The 16,929-nt window shown below is 43.4% G+C and overlaps 1 protein-coding gene across 1 annotated transcript in view; it reads right to left on the bottom strand.

The window, feature by feature from the left end:
• The window catches only part of LOC121283293 (D(4) dopamine receptor-like), a 60,577-nt gene that overhangs the window by 32,408 nt on the left and 11,240 nt on the right, over window positions 1-16,929 (bottom strand). The window contains exon 2 of the mRNA XM_041197709.1: window positions 12,924-13,036. Coding sequence (XP_041053643.1) covers window positions 12,924-13,036 — 113 coding nt within the window. The remainder of the gene's footprint in view (window positions 1-12,923; window positions 13,037-16,929) is intronic.

Below are 16,929 nucleotides of genomic sequence, written 5' to 3'. Positions count from 1 at the left end.
TCCACTGGCCTCACTGCTCTATGTAAGCTGGTGCTTGGAAAATGATTTGAGTGGATAATAACAGCCCCTTATAAAGCTGCTTAAGCGTTCTGGCTCTTCAAATAAGCCACATTGGATTTAGGATAATTTTTTTACTTCATTTATGGGATGTGGGCATCGCTGGCTAGGCCAGCATTTGTTGCCCATCCCTAATTGCCCTTGAGAGGTTGGTGGTGAGCTGCCTTTTTGATGTGCTGCAGTCCCTGTAGTGTAGGTACACCCACAGTGCTGTTAGGGAGGGAATTCTAGGATTTTGACCCAGCGACAGTGAAGAAATAGTGACCTATCTCCAAGTCAGGATGATGAGTGGCTTGGAGGGGAACTTTTAAGTGGTGGTGTTCCCATGTATCTGCTGCCCTCGTCTTTCTAGATGGTAGTGGTCGTGGGTTTAAGAAGGTGCTGCTTAAGGAGGCACCTCAACCCCCTCCCATGGCACCTTCCCACTCAACTGCAGAAGCTGCAACACCTGCCCCTTTACATCTGCACCCACAGATGCTGTCAAACCTGCTGAGTTTTTCCAGCAATTTTTGTTTCAGATTTCCAGTGTCTGCAGCATTTTGCTTTTATCTTAATGCTGTCTAAGGAGCCTTAATGAGTTTCTGCAGTGCATTTTGTAGATAGTGCATACTCTGCCACTGTTCGTCGGTGGTGAAGGGAATAAAAATGTTTGTGGATGGGGTGCCAATCAAGGGCTATTTTGTCCTGGATGGTGTCAAGCTTCTTGAGTGTTGTTGGAACTGCAGTCATCCAGGCAAGTGGAAAGTATTCCATCACACTCCTGACTTTTGCCTTGTAGATGGTGGACAGGCTTTGGGGAGTCAGGAGGCGAGTTACTCGCCGCAGGATTCCTAGCCTCTGACCTGCCGTTGTGCCAGTGATGTAATATTTTTTTGATACTGTTATTGCAGTTAACAAGCTGATATACATCAGTAAATGTTTGTTCCTGGTTTTCTTTTCAAAGGGAAGTGGAATGATTTGATTTTTCAGAATGATAGTTAGAGTATTACATCCTCTGAGCCCTTGTTTCATACTCCTGTTGGTCAGAGGTAGTTGGACAAGTTCCATTAGCGCAAGTTCAACCCTGAGCTCTTGTACTGAGTCCTCACTTCAAACAGCCATGGTTTTAAACTACACTGAGACACAGCTATACCACCAGTTGAAAAACTGGATCCTGGGACAGGTTAAGGCCCCCATGCCATTCCCCCCCCCCCCGCCCCATACTTGTACATTCACAGTACAGAGAGACCCACCCAAACAAAAAGACACCCGCAGTATAGAGGGATGCCCATCCACTCCCTGTGTTCCAATCACTCTATTGAAAGACCAGGTCATCAACCTGTGCTCCATCAACATTCTCTCTCAGTTAACGCCACCACCAATAGATTAATGGGTCATTCATTCACTGACTGTGGGCAAACTAAATTGGAATGTTATTACACTTGTTATAAATCATATTGGGGTGTACAGGGAACATGTTAAGGTATTATTTAGATGTGCAAACTCTTTCTTTCCTGTCTTTGGAGTCTGTTTCCTGGCTTATAGCTGTATTTCGAGTAGAGATGATTGCATAGTGGTAATGTTACTAGACTGGGACACCAGGGGATATGGGTTCAAATCCTACCATGGCAGGTGGTGAAGTTTTAATTTAATTAAAATCTGGAATTGAAAGGTAGTCTCAGGAATGATAACCATGGACCTATTGTTGCAATTTTGGTTCACTAATGCCTTTTCAGGAAGGAAATCTGCAAACCTTACCTGGTCTGGCCTACATTAGGTGCAGATCCAGGTACTTTTTAAGTAAAGTGCTGTAAGCTGCAGGGCTATGGGCTGAGTGCAGGAAGGTGGGATTAGAAAGGGCACCTGGGTGTCCTCGGGCTGGCATGGACAAGATGGGTTGAATGGCCTCCTTCTGTGCTGTAACTTTTCTATGGTTCAATGTGACTTCCAGACCTTTGACTCTTAACTGATCTCTGAAATGGCCTAGCAAGCCACTCAGTTCTAAGGTAATTAGGGATGGGCAATAAATGCTGGCCTTGCTAGCGACACTGCATCACAAAAATTTTTTAAAATTCTTTACATTATGTGCCCTATGTGCTCATATTGAATACAGCGGAAATGGTTGTATTGCAATATTTATTTCTCTTCATTTTATATTCTGCTGTCACTGAGGCTGCTGTGAAACTCCTGGATTAATGTGTGCATTGATGTTTTACATCAAGAGTAAACAGGCTGGGTTCTTTTCTATAGAAAAGAATAGATTGAGGAGTGACCTGATAGAGGTCTTTAAAATTATGAAAAGGTTTGATAGGGTAGACGTAGAGCAGATATTTCCATTTGTGGGTGGAGACCAGAACTAGTGGCTGAAACATGAAATAGTCACTAATACATACAATTAGGAGAAAATTCTTTACCCAGAGAGTGGTGACATTGTGGACCTCACTACCACAGGGTGTATTTCAGGTGAATGGCACAGCTACATTTCACTTTGAACAGCTGGAAACCTAGTCAGTCTGGATTCTGTCCAGAATTCCTCTTTGCTACTCAATCAGAACATCAGAAACTTGGTGTTTCTATAATGTGTCATTGCACCCTCACTGTTAAATGGTCCCAAGCCAGATGAAGTACAAAACAAGATACAGATCCTACCCTTGTTAGTGGGTTTATTCACAGGATGCGGCATTACAGCTCTTGGCCTCCCAACTACAAACTCAGTATCCCAGCTGACTCTTTAAATGTGCTCTCAATCTTACAACATGATCAACCAATTATTAACAGATTTCCCTTTCTTTAAAAAAAAATTAACATACTTAATTACAAAGCAATAAAAAAAATTGTTTTCTATATTCCTTACAATTTAAAAAAAAATTCATTCAAGGGATGTGGGCTTCGCTGGCTGGGCCACCATTTTTATTGCCCATCCCTAGTTGCCCTTGAGAAGGTGGTAGTGAGCTGCCTTCTTAAACTGCTGCAGTCCATGAGATGTAGGTACACCTACAGTGCTGTAAGGAAGGGAGTTCCAGGATTTTGACCCAGCAACAGTGAAGGAGCCGTGATATACTTCCAAGTCAGGATGATGAGTGACTTGGAGGGGAACTTCCAGGTTTTGGTGTTCCCATCTATCTGCTGCCCTTGTCCTTCTAGGTGGAAGTGGTCATGGTTTTGGAAGGTGCTGTCTAAGGATCTTCCTGCAGTACATCTTGTAGATGGTATACACTGCTGCCACTGTGCAGCAATGGAGAAAGTGAATGTTTGTGGATATGGTGCCAATCAAGCTGACAGTTTTGTCCTGGGTGGTGTCTAGCTTCGAGTGTTGTAGGAGCTGCACTCATCCAGGCAAGTGGGAAGTATTCCATCACAATCCTGACTTATGCCTTGTAGATGGTGGACAGGCTTTGGGGAGTGAGGTGGTGAGTTACTCGTCGCACGATTCCTAGCCTCTGACCTGCTCTTGTAGCCACAGTATTTATATAGCTAGCCCAGTTCACTTTCTGGTCAATGGTAACCCCCAGGATGTTGATAGTGGGGGATCCAGTGATGATAATGCCACTGAACATCAAGGGGTGATGGTTGGATTCTTTTGTTGGAGGTGGTCATTGCCTGACACTTGTGTGACATGAATGTTACTTGCCACTTGTCAGCCCAAGCTTGGATATTGTCCAGGTCTTGCTGCATTTGGACATGGACTGCTTCAATATCTGAGGAGTCGCGAATGGTGCTGAATACTGAGCAATCATCTGAGAACATCCCAACTTCTGGCCTTATGGTGGAAGAAAGGTCATTGATGAAGCAGCTGAAGATGGTTGGGCCCAGGACACTACCCCACTACCCTGAGGAATTCCTGCAGTGATGTCCTGGAGCTGAGATGACTGACCTCCAATAACCACAACCATTTTCCTTTGTGCTAGGTATGACTCCAAGCAACTTATCATAACACTAGACGCCCTCTTTTAGGACCTGCAATAATTTATTGGAGCAAGCGTTCCTCTCTGTAAAACAGCCTAATAATTGATGACTTGCATTGACCCATTTTAATTTAGAGATCTCTTTTCTTTCCAATATTTCCTTTGTACCAGCAAGGTCCAACCTCAAAGTGACAATCTTTGTTGTATGAACCTTATCCCAAAGAGAACATTTACCCGCATATTATTTTATGGGCAATCTTTTCTCAGAATGTCCCTTGTACAGAATTTCTTTCAAACAAACATACTAATTAGGAGGAGTAGGTCACATGGCTCCTCAAGTCTGTTTCGCCATTCAAAAAGATCATGGCTGATCTGATTGTAACCTCAACTCCACATTCTTGCCTACCCCCAAAAACCTTTCACCCCCTTGTTTATCAAGAATCTATCTACTTCTGTCTTAAAAATATTCAAAGACTCTGCTTCTACTGCTTTATGAGGAAGAGTTTCAAAGACTCACGATCTTCTGAGAGAAAAAAATTCTCATCTGTCTTAAATGGGTAACCCCTTATTTTTAAACAGTGATCCCTAATTCTAGAGTCTACAATTCCAGTTCCGAATGTTAGATAAGTACAATCCCATATCTATTGCATCTAACAGTGCAAGTGTTTCTGGAGCTAGGGTACTTTTAAATGTCCTTTTTATTTGTTTAGTTTCCCAGGCCAAGGGAAACATTTTCTATTTTCAACCACCAAGAATATGATAAACCCAGTTATACTCTAATCCCCTAAGAGTGGCATGGAAAACATTGCAAAAAGGACTAACTTCATATCTTTTGGGTTATCCAAGGCTGGAAACTTGATTCTGCATTTCTCCAAATTTAATTTCTTTAATATTTTATTTGCGCTCAAAATCTCCTCAGCTTTGGTGTGTTTTGTCATATTACTAAGTTCCAATACATCATAACTGGCATTGGATCTTGTCTGAGTCCATAGCCAGTTTAACTGTCCATCAAGCTTCTTAACTGCTCTGTTTCTTCTTTGGATGCAAGACCATCTTTGTGAGGACCTGGCCTGCTTCATTGGGATACAATAAACACTTTCTATATATGATTGTTGATTCAACATTACTCCTAACCTATTCTGTTTATTTAAAAAAGGTCCCCAAAGCCTGACTTCAAATCTTAAATTCCTCTTATTTTTTTCTGTATCAAATTGCTCACATTCTGTAGAACCTCCCTTAGAGAATCATTGATGTGCATCATTAAAATGTCTGAGAATTTCTCTTTGTGATACTTATAAAAATGTTTCTGGGCTTGCTTTCAGCTGAATGCAACCTACTTCTAGGGAGACAGACCTAACCAAGAAATACCATAAATAAATAAATGCATCATTTAATCCATAAACACATTTGTTTAATTACCACAGCTTCCCTTCTATATCACTCACTCATTTCTTTAGGTGGTTTCAAAAACAATTAAGATTTTCACCCTGCAAAAATGCTGCTCGGTGTCGATCAACCTACATTCTCATGAATATGTGGCTAAGAGAACTAAGAAATTCTTCAAGATCACTTTTCCTGCTGTGGGTGAGTCCACTCTAACATCTTGATCTTCAAGTCTTTCTTCAAAACCTGAGCTGCTAGTCCCATTTAACTTTATGCGCCTCATCAGGAAATACTTTTTCCATAAAATGTTCACCTATGCGATAAGGCTGGCTGTATCCTATCTGGCACTTCACAGTAGACACAAAACTCTTTCCAACTATCTAATTCCTTTTGTTTCACATCTCTTATCAATTTTTCTTCTAATTTGTTTGTAGCCACAAAACGTCTTGATCATAAGGGCTTCTACTTTTAGTGGCATTTCTAGATTGTTCTACAGTCCTTGTTATCGTCAAACCAAGGCCTCTATCTGCCTTCTACCCTCTCTCTCTCTGGACGACTGCTACAGGATCTCTGCCTCCCACAATCAGGAGTTCTGTTGCCAGTACGTAATCATTGCCAGTATGTAATCATTCCCTAGGGCCAGAGTCACTTCCCAATCCATTATGGGAATTTGCACTTGGGTTTTTAGCTTTCTATAGTTTCACTTCATTTTGCCAATCCATAGACCATCATCTTGAATATTAAGCCAATTTTTGAATTTGCCAGTGGCTTTTCATGCTATTTCTACAATGGTCATATTCCTCCATTCACTGGATCCTTCTGGTATGTATGTTACCCTACTACCAACTTTCGGTGATTGTCCTTTGGGTAAAATAGCTCTATCCTGTGCATTGTTATCACTTTAACAAGTCATCATCCAGCCCCTTACCTACCATATTCTGCTCGTCATAACTCTCAAACATATATGAGTATGTGAGATGCAAGGTACCTCATCACCTATTAATTGCTCAAATTCTGCAAGTTTATAATTAATCCTAATTAACCTAAATATTAGTCAAATTATTAAAAGATACATTCATGTCAGATAATTACTGTCTTCCTATCACTTTACTTGAAGCTTTCCATTCTTTCTGACCCTGTTATAGTATGCTAAATCCCCAGGATTAAAGTTTATCTCTGACGGTCTTATGTGATGTCATAAGGCTTGCCAAATTTTCTCAGACTCCTGCCTTAATGAACGTCCTTCTTCTTGTACGTAGAGCATGCAAATGTTCAGAAAAGGTGGAATTAATTGTAGTCCCTTCCAAAGCTGGGGAATGATCAGAGGGTATTTTTGGATTTCTCCCATAGATCAACTGATACTGACTATAGTCCTGAACCATTTGAAGTGGATTCTTTACATGGACTGCTCATACCAGGGCAGATGTTAGCTTACAGTTTGATTTGTCAGCTAAGATCTTATGAAACATCTCATCAATCACCATGTGATTTCTTTCACAAAGCCCATTACTGAAGGACTTTCAGCTGCCATGTTCATCACGACAATGTTCATATTTTCACACATATCTCCAAATTCATCATTGGCAAATTCCACCCCCTGCCCCCACCATTGTCAGTTAGGAATTTAGCCAGTGCCCCAGACCTTTCCCCATCCATTTTTCCCTGATTTTATCCACAATCACTCTTTTGACTTTACCATATATTACTGCAGAAAGACTGAATCTTGTTGCCATGTCTATGAAATGTAAAATGAAAATGCTTCTGTCCTTGTGCCACACCTTTAAATCCATAGCTACTACTTCATTAAAGTCTTATACCAATTTTTCTTTTAAAAAAAGCTCAGTCTGCGGTCAACTCTGAAGAAAAATCACTGAAGATCAAATTAAGATCTCGGCCAATGTAAGTAAACTTTAAATACGCTATCATCTTTCGTTGCTTAAATGTCTGTTTCCATTTTAAAGAGCTGTAAAATGGAGCAATAAACAGTGAACATAATGCTCATTTTCAACTGATTATTTGACAAGGCACTCAGTTAAATGTATTGAGTTAATCTGACAATTGTGATTAAGTTCATTGTGACATTGCAATGACGTTACTCAGTAAAATGGTACAACTGCATGCACAGCTTTGGCAGCAAACGCAGCCTTAAGACATTTTACTTTTTTTCCTCTCAAACGTCCATTACTGGGTGCCAATAATGCTTCTTTAACATTCTGATTATTGCATTCCTTTAACAAAACCCAGCATCTCTAATGTCCTGATTGGGTAAATGGCAAATCTACTGACTTTCCAAAGACAATTGCTTATCATGTTTCATGTCCAATTTCATTTGTGCCTTTTTCACAGATGGCTTGCTAAGTAGCAAGAGTATCTCACTAGATACTACACCTGTACTAAAAAGTGGCTTACTCCAACAATTCTGCATGGAATCGCCACTTTTCAGTGACTTTAAAGTGTTAACACAAACCTGAAGGAAGTAGAGCTTTTATGCTCCTTAATCTATTTCAGTCCTTACAGTTGAGTGAATCTAAATGACATTTCAACCAATCTATTCCACATACTGTGGGTGTGCAACCACTGTCTAACACAGTGCAATTAAATGAATCCATGACTAGTACACTCATTGCTGGACTGAAGCTTATTACCAATACAAATCCCTCAGACAGATATCATCATCATCATCTTCCCCTTACAAACCTTCTGTTGTGCAATGTTTTGAAAATCCTGTTGTTCCATTTTGGACAATTTACCCCAAAATGATATTTTGAATCACATCTGAAACACCAGTTAATAATTCCCTTTCTATTCCTGGAGTTCATTCTTCAGTTATTATTACTCCAATCCTGCTCTCTGCCAGATCTGCCAAGAAGGTCTCCATCCTAATTTCTTTTTCTGTGATTCTTGTTGTATTGATGCCTGCGCCCCATATCTCAATGGTCTCTAAATGCCACAGGCTTTGAATCCTCCATCTTTTGTGCCAGCATCAAACATCCTATTTGTGCCATGGAAGCAGCTGGAAATCATTGCTTTCCCAGGAATCTTTTGAAGCCTCAGGCATCTGATTCAAAAGCATGTCACTTTCTGAGAATATAACCCCAGTTAAGACCAGGGGCCTATCCACATACAACAATTCAGCACAATCCACCAATTTGAAAGCAAGCATTGAACCAGGAATTTATAAATAGAATTTCAGCAATCTTGTATATAGTCTTAATTCCATGATATATCCCTCCATGGAATAATCACCCATCTTTCTCAATTTATTAAAGTCTGACCATGCCTCATATGCATTTAATAGATCATCTTTCTTATAAGTTTTCACCATAAATTTTAAGAGACTATCCATAGCTTCCTATGTCCTTTAGCTTTTAGCCTTTAGCTCCAAAAAGACTTTGCATCTGATCCTGCTTTTGTTAGGAAGCAACAGTGCCAAGGCATATCTTGCTTTTTGTTTGGTAAGGACATAATTTGTGTCCACATATTTACTTAATTTTCCCATTGTTCATAAGTATTACTGAAGAAACATTCTTTGTCGAAGCTTCATCTTGCACTCATCAGGACAATTCACAAGAAAATGCCAATGTCAGGGGAAACAACAATTTATACTGTGTGAGAAGAGAATGCTGATTGGTTGGCAAGTGGACTAGTGCATACTCCATGGTAATATCCCTACCAGAGTCCACTTGTCAACCAATCAGCATTCTCTTCTCAGACAGTATAAATTGTTGTTTCCCCTGCCATTGGCATTTTCTTGCAATTTGTTCTGTTGAATGCAAAAGGAAAAGCTTCAACAAAAATGTCCCTTTTTTTAGCAATAGTCAAGTTCTGTACTACCAAATGATTATTGTTCATAAGGTTCAGATTCAGAGAACAGAGAACATTGATAAGAAATTGTACCTGACACTTCTCAATTGGTTTCAGCCATTCTTTTACCCTGATTACAATCTTCTGTCTGAAAAGAAATTCTTCTTAGTTTCCAATCTTCATATTTAGGCAACAAACCTCTGCTATCATGGAAGGATCCAAACCATATGGTGAAGTATGAAACAAGACACACATCTTTTCTTTGTTAGTAGGTTTATTCTCAGGATTCAGGATTCAGGATTACAAATTCTTGCCTCCTAACTACCAACTCAGTATCCCAGCTGATTCTTTTTATATGTGCTCTCAGTCCTTAATCAACAATACCCATCACCTGTGTACCTTTAACAACATAATCAACCAACCAATAACACTCAGGACATCCCAAACAGCTTCACAGCCAATGAAGAACATTTCAAGTACAATCACTGTTGTAATGTAGCAAATGCAACAACCAATTTGTGCACAAACATCAATATGATAATGACCATTTGAACTGGTTTGGCGGTATTGGTTAGCAACATAAGTAAAATAATAAAATGTTCTCAGGCTGTATCTGATTGCTTTTAAAGTATAAAAGAACTGAATATCATCATTAACTGTGCTAATGTGATATTCAGAATATAAATCCCAGTGCAGCAGAGCACAGATTCTATCTGAAACCTCAGGGTGTGAACTTACAGAATAGTCACTTCCTGCAACTTAACAATAATAAGACACAAAACAACTGTCCTTAATAAACATAAAGCTTCCTGCTAGATTTACAGAGACTTCCAAAAGCGCTTGGAGAGAAACCTTAATGATTTTCTCTCACTGATAGGCATTGCAAATGCCATTTGAATTCATGCTCATGGAGGCCACGCATCACAAATCTGAATATTTTCCATTCTAGATCTGATAGACTCTGAAGTTTTATTTTATTTTGGCAAGGCCAGCATTTATTGCCCTTGAGAAGGTGGGGGCCAGCCATCCTCTTGAAATTGTACACCCGCAGTGATATTGGGAAGGAGTTCCAGGATTTTGACCCAGCAACAGTGAAGAAACGGCGATATAGTTCTAATTCAGGATGGTGTGTGACTTGGAGGGGAAATTGCAAGTTATGGTATTCCCCTGTGTTTGCTGTAACTAGGTAGTAGAGGTCATGGGTTAGGAAGTTGCCTCAAAGAAGGCTTGGTGAATTGCTGCACTGCAGCTTATAGATGGTATGCATGCTGCCACTTTACGCCAGTGGTGGAGGGATTGAATGTTTAAAGTGGTGGATGAGGTGCTGATCAAGTGGACTGCTTTGGTCTGGATGGTGTTGAGTTTTTGAGTACGTTTGGAGCTGCGTTCATCCAGGCAAATGAAGAGTATTTCATCACACCCCTGATTTGTGCCTTGGAGATGGCGGACAGGCTTTGTGGGGGTGGGGAGGTGTGTTGGCGGGGGGAAAGTGGGGAGGTGTGTTGGGGGGGGGGGAGTGGGGAGGTGTGTTGGGGGGGGAAGTGGGGAGGTGTGTTGGGGGGGAAGTGGGGAGGTGTGTTGGGGGGGGAAGTGGGGAGGTGTGTTGGGGGGGGAAGTGGGGAGGTGTGTTGGGGGGGGAAGTGGGGAGGTGTGTTGGGGGGGTAAGTGGGGAGGTGTGTTGGGGGGGGTAAGTGGGGAGGTGTGTTGGGGGGGGTAAGTGGGGAGGTGTGTTGGGGGGGTAAGTGGGGAGGTGTGTTGGGGGGGTAAGTGGGGAGGTGTGTTGGGGTAAGTGGGGAGGTGTGTTGGGGTAAGTGGGGAGGTGTGTTGGGGTAAGTGGGGAGGTGTGTTGGGGTAAGTGGGGAGGTGTGTTGGGGTAAGTGGGGAGGTGTGTTGGGGTAAGTGGGGAGGTGTGTTGGGGTAAGTGGGGAGGTGTGTTGGGGTAAGTGGGGAGGTGTGTTGGGGTAAGTGGGGAGGTGTGTTGGGGTAAGTGGGGAGGTGTGTTGGGGTAAGTGGGGAGGTGTGTTGGGGTAAGTGGGGAGGTGTGTTGGGGTAAGTGGGGAGGTGTGTTGGGGTAAGTGGGGAGGTGTGTTGGGGTAAGTGGGGAGGTGTGTTGGGGGGGAAATTGGGGAGGTGTGTTGGAGGGCAAGTGGGGAGGTGTGTTGGGGGAGGAAGCGGGGAGGTTTGTTGGGGGGGAAGCGGGGAGGTTGGGGGGGAAGCGGGGAGGTTGGGGGGGAAGCGGGGAGGTTGGGGGGGAAGCGGGGAGGTTGGGGGGGGCGCAGCGGGAGGCGTGAGGGGGAGCGGCGGGGAGGTGTGGGGGGAGCGGCGGGGAGGCGTGGGGGGGAGCGGCGGGGAGGCGTGGGGGGGAGCGGCGGGGAGGCGTGGGGGGGAGAAGCAGGGAGGCGTGTTGGGGAGGAAGCGGGGAGGTTGGGGGGGGAAGCGGGGAGGTTGGTGGGGGGGAGCGGCGGGGTGGCGTGTTGGGGGAGCGGCGGGGAGGCGTGGGGGGAGCGGCGGGGAGACGTGGGGGGAGCGGCGGGGAGACGTGGGGGGAGCGGCGGGGAGACTGGGGGGAGCGGCGGGGAGACTGGGGGGAGCGGCGGGGAGACTGGGGGGAGCGGCGGGGAGACGTGGGGGGAGCGGCGGGGAGACGTGGGGGGAGCGGCGGGGAGACGTGGGGGGAGCGGCGGGGAGGTGTGGGGGGGAGCAATGGGGAGGTGTGGGGGGGAGCAATGGGGAGGTGTGGGGGGGAGCGGCGGGGTGGCGTGGGGGGGAGCAGCGGGGAGGCGTGGGGGGGAGCGGCGGGGTGGCGTGGGGGGGAGCAGCGGGGAGGCGTGGGGGGGAGCGGCAGGGAGGTGTGGGGGGGAGCAATGGGGAGGTGTGGGGGGGAGCAGCGGGGAGGTGTGGGGGGAACGTAGGGGAGAGTGGCAGGGAGGTGTGCGGGGTGGGGAGCAGCGGGCAGGTGTGCGAGGGTGTGGTAGTGCAGTGGTGGTCATGAGGTGAGTTACTCACCATGAAATTTTCAGCCTCTGACTTGTCCTTGTAGCAAGGTTATTTATATGGCTGGCCCAGTTCAGCCTCTGGTCAAAGTTACCCCCTACGATGGTGGAGGATTCAGCAATGCTAATGGCATTAAATGTCAAAAGGAGAGGGTTAGATTCTCTCTTGTTGGAGATGGTCATTGCTTGGCAATTGTGTGGCATGAATGTCACTTATCGGCCCGAGCCTGAATGTTGTCCAAATCTTGCTGCGTGAAGTCATGTACTGCTTCAGTGTCTGAGGAGTTACAAATATTTATTAATATTTTTATTCCAATGCTGTCAAGCTTGGAACATTCTGCATTTCAGCGCTGATGGCCTCATGGGAGGGAGGGGTGGGAATTCATCCTTGACCAAATTGCTGAATTCAGCAGGTTAATTACCAACTGTGGTTCGATGTATCACTTAGCTTCCCATTTCTATCAGTCCAACCTGGTCAAACAGCTTTTTGTCCCATCTCCAATATTTTTATAATTATTAAATATAAGTTTCAGAGAACGTGAAAAGAAACACCATTATTTTACAAGCCAATGACTTTTCCCCAGAGTTTTGACCATAGCATTGTCCTAAAGGTGAATCTTTTAATTCCTGGAGACTTTAGGTTGCAACTTTGGAACCTCCAAGAGATTATTTAATTTTCTGTGTGGCCCTTCTGTCAATATTTCATCAGGTCCCAATGTTGGTTTGCTAGGTAAATTCTAGTCGTTTTACAACTGAAAGCCCAAGTTGGAATACAATTATTTAAGATTTGGGAATTACTCACCTATCCACACTGATGGAACACAGATTGAAAATCGACGCCGTGCACAGCATCACATCCATAGTCATGAGATAATCACAGAGACCTGGGCCAAGGGTCCAGACTCCACCCTGGAACTGAAAACACAAACCTTCCTCACAACTGGTAAATCATAACATTGACACAATCATGCCCATCTAATGTAAAAAGCAACAATGATTTATATTTATATAGCGCCTTTAATGTAATTAAACTTCCCAATTGCTTCACAGGAACATTATAAAAGTATGACACCGAGCCACATAAGGAAACAGTAGGTCTGTAGCAATTCTGATGAAGAGTCATACGGACTTGAAACGTTAACTCCATCTTCCTCTCCACAGATGCTGTCAGACCTGCTGAGTTTTTCCAGCAGTTTTTATTTTTGTTTCAGATTTCCAGCATCCTGCAGTATTTTGCTTTTATGTTAGGAAATATTAGGTTAGGCGACCAAAAGTTTGGTCAGAGGAAGGTTTTAAGGAGGGTCTTAAAACGAGGAAAGCAAGGTAGAGAGGCAAAGAGTTGGAGAGGTGTAGGGAGGGAATTCCAGAGGCTAATGAAGGCACGGCCACCAATGGCGGTGCAATTATAATTGGGAATCCACAAGAGGCCACAATTAAAGGAGTACTGAGATCTAGGAGAGTTGTGAGGCTGGAGGTGATTCCAGAGATAGGGAGAGGCAAGGTCATGGAGGGATTTGAAACAAAAGATAAGAATTTTCAAGCCAGACGTTGCTTGACCAGGAATCAACGTAATTCACCAAGCACACAAGACTTGCTACGTGATAAAACATGGACAGCAAAATTTTGGATGACCACAAAGGGTAGAATGTGAAAGGCCTGCCAGGATTGTGTTAGAATGGTCATATCTGGAGGTAACAAAAGCATGTAAGAGGGTTTCAGCAGCAGATCAGCTGAGGCAGAGGGACAAAGTTATGGAGGTGGAAATAGGTAGCACGAGTATGAGGTCAAGAGCTCATCTCAGGAAAAAACATGACACCAACATTGCAGACAGACTGGCTTAATTTCAGATTATAGCCAGAGAGAAGGATGGAGTTGGTAGCTAGGGAACAAAATTTGAATTGGTTTCAGACCTCCCAATACCTAATTGGAGGAAAATTCTGCTCATCCAGTATAGGATATCAGATAAGCAATCTGATAATTTAGCAGCAGAGGAGAAGTTGAAAGAGATATTGGTGAGATAGAACTGGGTGTCATCAGCATACGTGTGAAAACTAATGCTGTGCCTTTTGATTATGTCACTGAGGGGCAGCAGGTGGATTAGAAATAGGAGGGGTCCAAGGGTAGATCCATGGGGGACACCACAGGTAGTAATGCAGGAGCAGAAAGAGAAGCCATTGTAAATGGTTCCCTGGCTACAATTAGAAGGATAAGAATGGAACCACGTGAAAATAGTTCCATCTAGCTAGATGACAGTGGAGAGGCGTTGGAGGAGGATGGTGTCGTCAACCGTGTCAAAGGCTGCAGACAGGCCAAGAAGGATGAGGAGGGAAAGTTTACTTTTGTCATAGTCATGTAGAATGCCTGTGATAAGAACTTTTTCGCTCGTGTAACAGGGGCGGAAACCTGATTGAGGGGTTCAAACATGGAGTTCCATGAAAGATGGGAAGGGATTTGGGTGGTGACCTGTTCAAGGACTTTGGAGAAGAAAGGTAGGTTGGAGATGGGGTGGAAGTTTGCAAGGACGGTGGAATTAACGTTTGGTTTCTTGAGAAGGGGGACAATGACAGCAGATTTAAATGAAAGAGGGACAACATCTGAAGAGAGAGAACCATTTACAATATCGGCTAACATGGGGGACAGGAGGGGAATTTGGGTGATCAGCAGTTTAGTGGGAATAGGATTGAGGGAAAGGAGGTGGGTCTCGTGGACAAGATGAGCTCAGAGAGGGAATGAGTGGAGACAGGAGAGAAAAGAGACTAGAGAAAGATGGAAATGCAGGCCTAGGGTGGGGGAAACATTAAAGGAAATTTGGCTAGGTTGGCTAATGGAGGGGAGGGACACGGCAGAGGCAGCTGATCAGATTGTCCAAATCTTACTGAGAAAGAAATCCATGAGCTCCCCACATTTATTGTTGGAAGTGAGGGCGAAGGAGAGAGGGGTCTGAGAAGATGGTTTTGCAAACTGAATGATCACTAAGAGATGGGCAAGCCTCATTTGATTCATAGTCTATTTCCTCTTCGACCACTTTGTTTGAATAATAAAGGTTTGAGGAAAAAAATTGCTGAACTGAATCACAGATGGTTAAGATACATTTTGAAGCCTTTGAAATAATGCTTTAGATGTGAGCCTCTCGCAAATCTGCTCAACCTCTGCTCCCAGACATTTTCCTAATGCTATCATTAGCACAAATAATTTAAGTATACGTATTAAAAAAAACATGTTGTTAAATTTTGCTGAAATTAATCATCCTGCCAGTTTCAGTTCCATTATTAAAGGATGGAATGATGGTGAAACCCTTCACTAAGGAGAAAACTATTGACAGAAGTAAAACTGCGAGCAGACGGTTTCTTTAAAACACAAGAAAAACTTAATTAGCCACTTTTTAAAACTCAAATATAATAACCAACATAGGAACAGGAGGCCATTCAGCCCTTTGAGCCTGTTCTGCCATTCAAAGATATGATGACAGATCTGAATCTTAACTCTATCTACCTACCTTGACTTCATACACCTTAATACCTTTGGTTAGCAAAAAAAAAAATCAATCGACTTCAGATTTAAATTGATTAATTGAGCATGTACTGCTTTTGTTGGGAGAGAGCTCCACACTACTGCCACCCTTTCTGTGAACAATGGTTTGCTAACTTTTCTCCTGAATGGCCTGGCATTGATTTTTAAGGTTAGATTGGCTAGTCCTATCCTATCCCCAGCAGTAGGCAATAGTGAAGAGTCAGCATGGTTTGTGAAAGGAAATTTGACTAGGTTGGCTAATGGAGGGGAGGGACATGGCAGAGGCAGCTGATCAGATTGTCTCAATCTTACTGAGAAAGAAATCCATGAGCTCCCCACACTTATTGTTGGAAGTGAGGGTGAAGGAGAGAGGGGTCTGAGAAGACGGTTTTGCAAACTGAATGATCACCAAGAGATGGGCAAGCCTCATTTGATTCATAGTCTATTTCCTCTTCGACCACTTTGTTTGAATAATAAAGGTTTGAGGAAAAAAATTGCTGAACTGAATCACAGATGGTTAAGATACATTTTGAACTAATTTATTGGAGTTTTTTGAAGGAATAACGTGCACAATGGATAAAGGGAGCTTGTAGACGTACTGTATTGGGATTTCCTGAAGGCATTTGATAAGGTGCCACATCAAAGATTATTACGGAAAATAAAAGCACATGATGTAATGGGTAACATATTAGCATGAATAGAAGATTGGCTGGCTGGCAGAAAGCAGAGAGTATGCATAAATGGGCCTTTTTCTGATTTGCAGGATGTGATGAGTGGAGTCCCACAGAGGTCTGTTCTGGGCCCTCAACTTTTTATGATTTACGTCAATGACTTAGATGAGGGGAATGAAGACATGGTAGCTATATTTGCAGATGACACAAAGATACTAGGAAAGTGTGTTGTGAAGAGGACATGGGGAGATTGCAGATGGATAGAGATAGGTTGAGTGAGCGGGCAAAGATCTGGAAAATGGAGTTTAATGTGGGAAAATGTGAAGTTGTTCACTTTGGCAGGAAGAACAAAAAAGCAGAGTATCACTTAAATGGAGAACGGCTGCATAATCCTGAGGTGTAGAGGGGTCTAGGTGTTCTAGTACATGAGTCACAAAAAGTTAGTATGCAGGTACAGCAAGTAATTAAGAAGGCTAATGGAATGCTATCCTTTATTACAAGAGGGATTGAACATAAAAGTAAGGATGTTATGTTTCAGTTATACAGGACATTGATGAGACCGCATCTCGAATACTGTGTGCAGTTTTGGTCTCCTTATTTAAGGAAGGATGTAAATGCATTGGAGGC

This window comes from Carcharodon carcharias, chromosome 10, assembly GCF_017639515.1.
Source record: "Carcharodon carcharias isolate sCarCar2 chromosome 10, sCarCar2.pri, whole genome shotgun sequence".
In the NCBI taxonomy this organism is placed as follows: domain Eukaryota; kingdom Metazoa; phylum Chordata; class Chondrichthyes; order Lamniformes; family Lamnidae; genus Carcharodon; species Carcharodon carcharias.
Note: the sequence above shows the minus strand (reverse complement) of the source record. Positions and strands in the feature narration are given on the sequence as shown.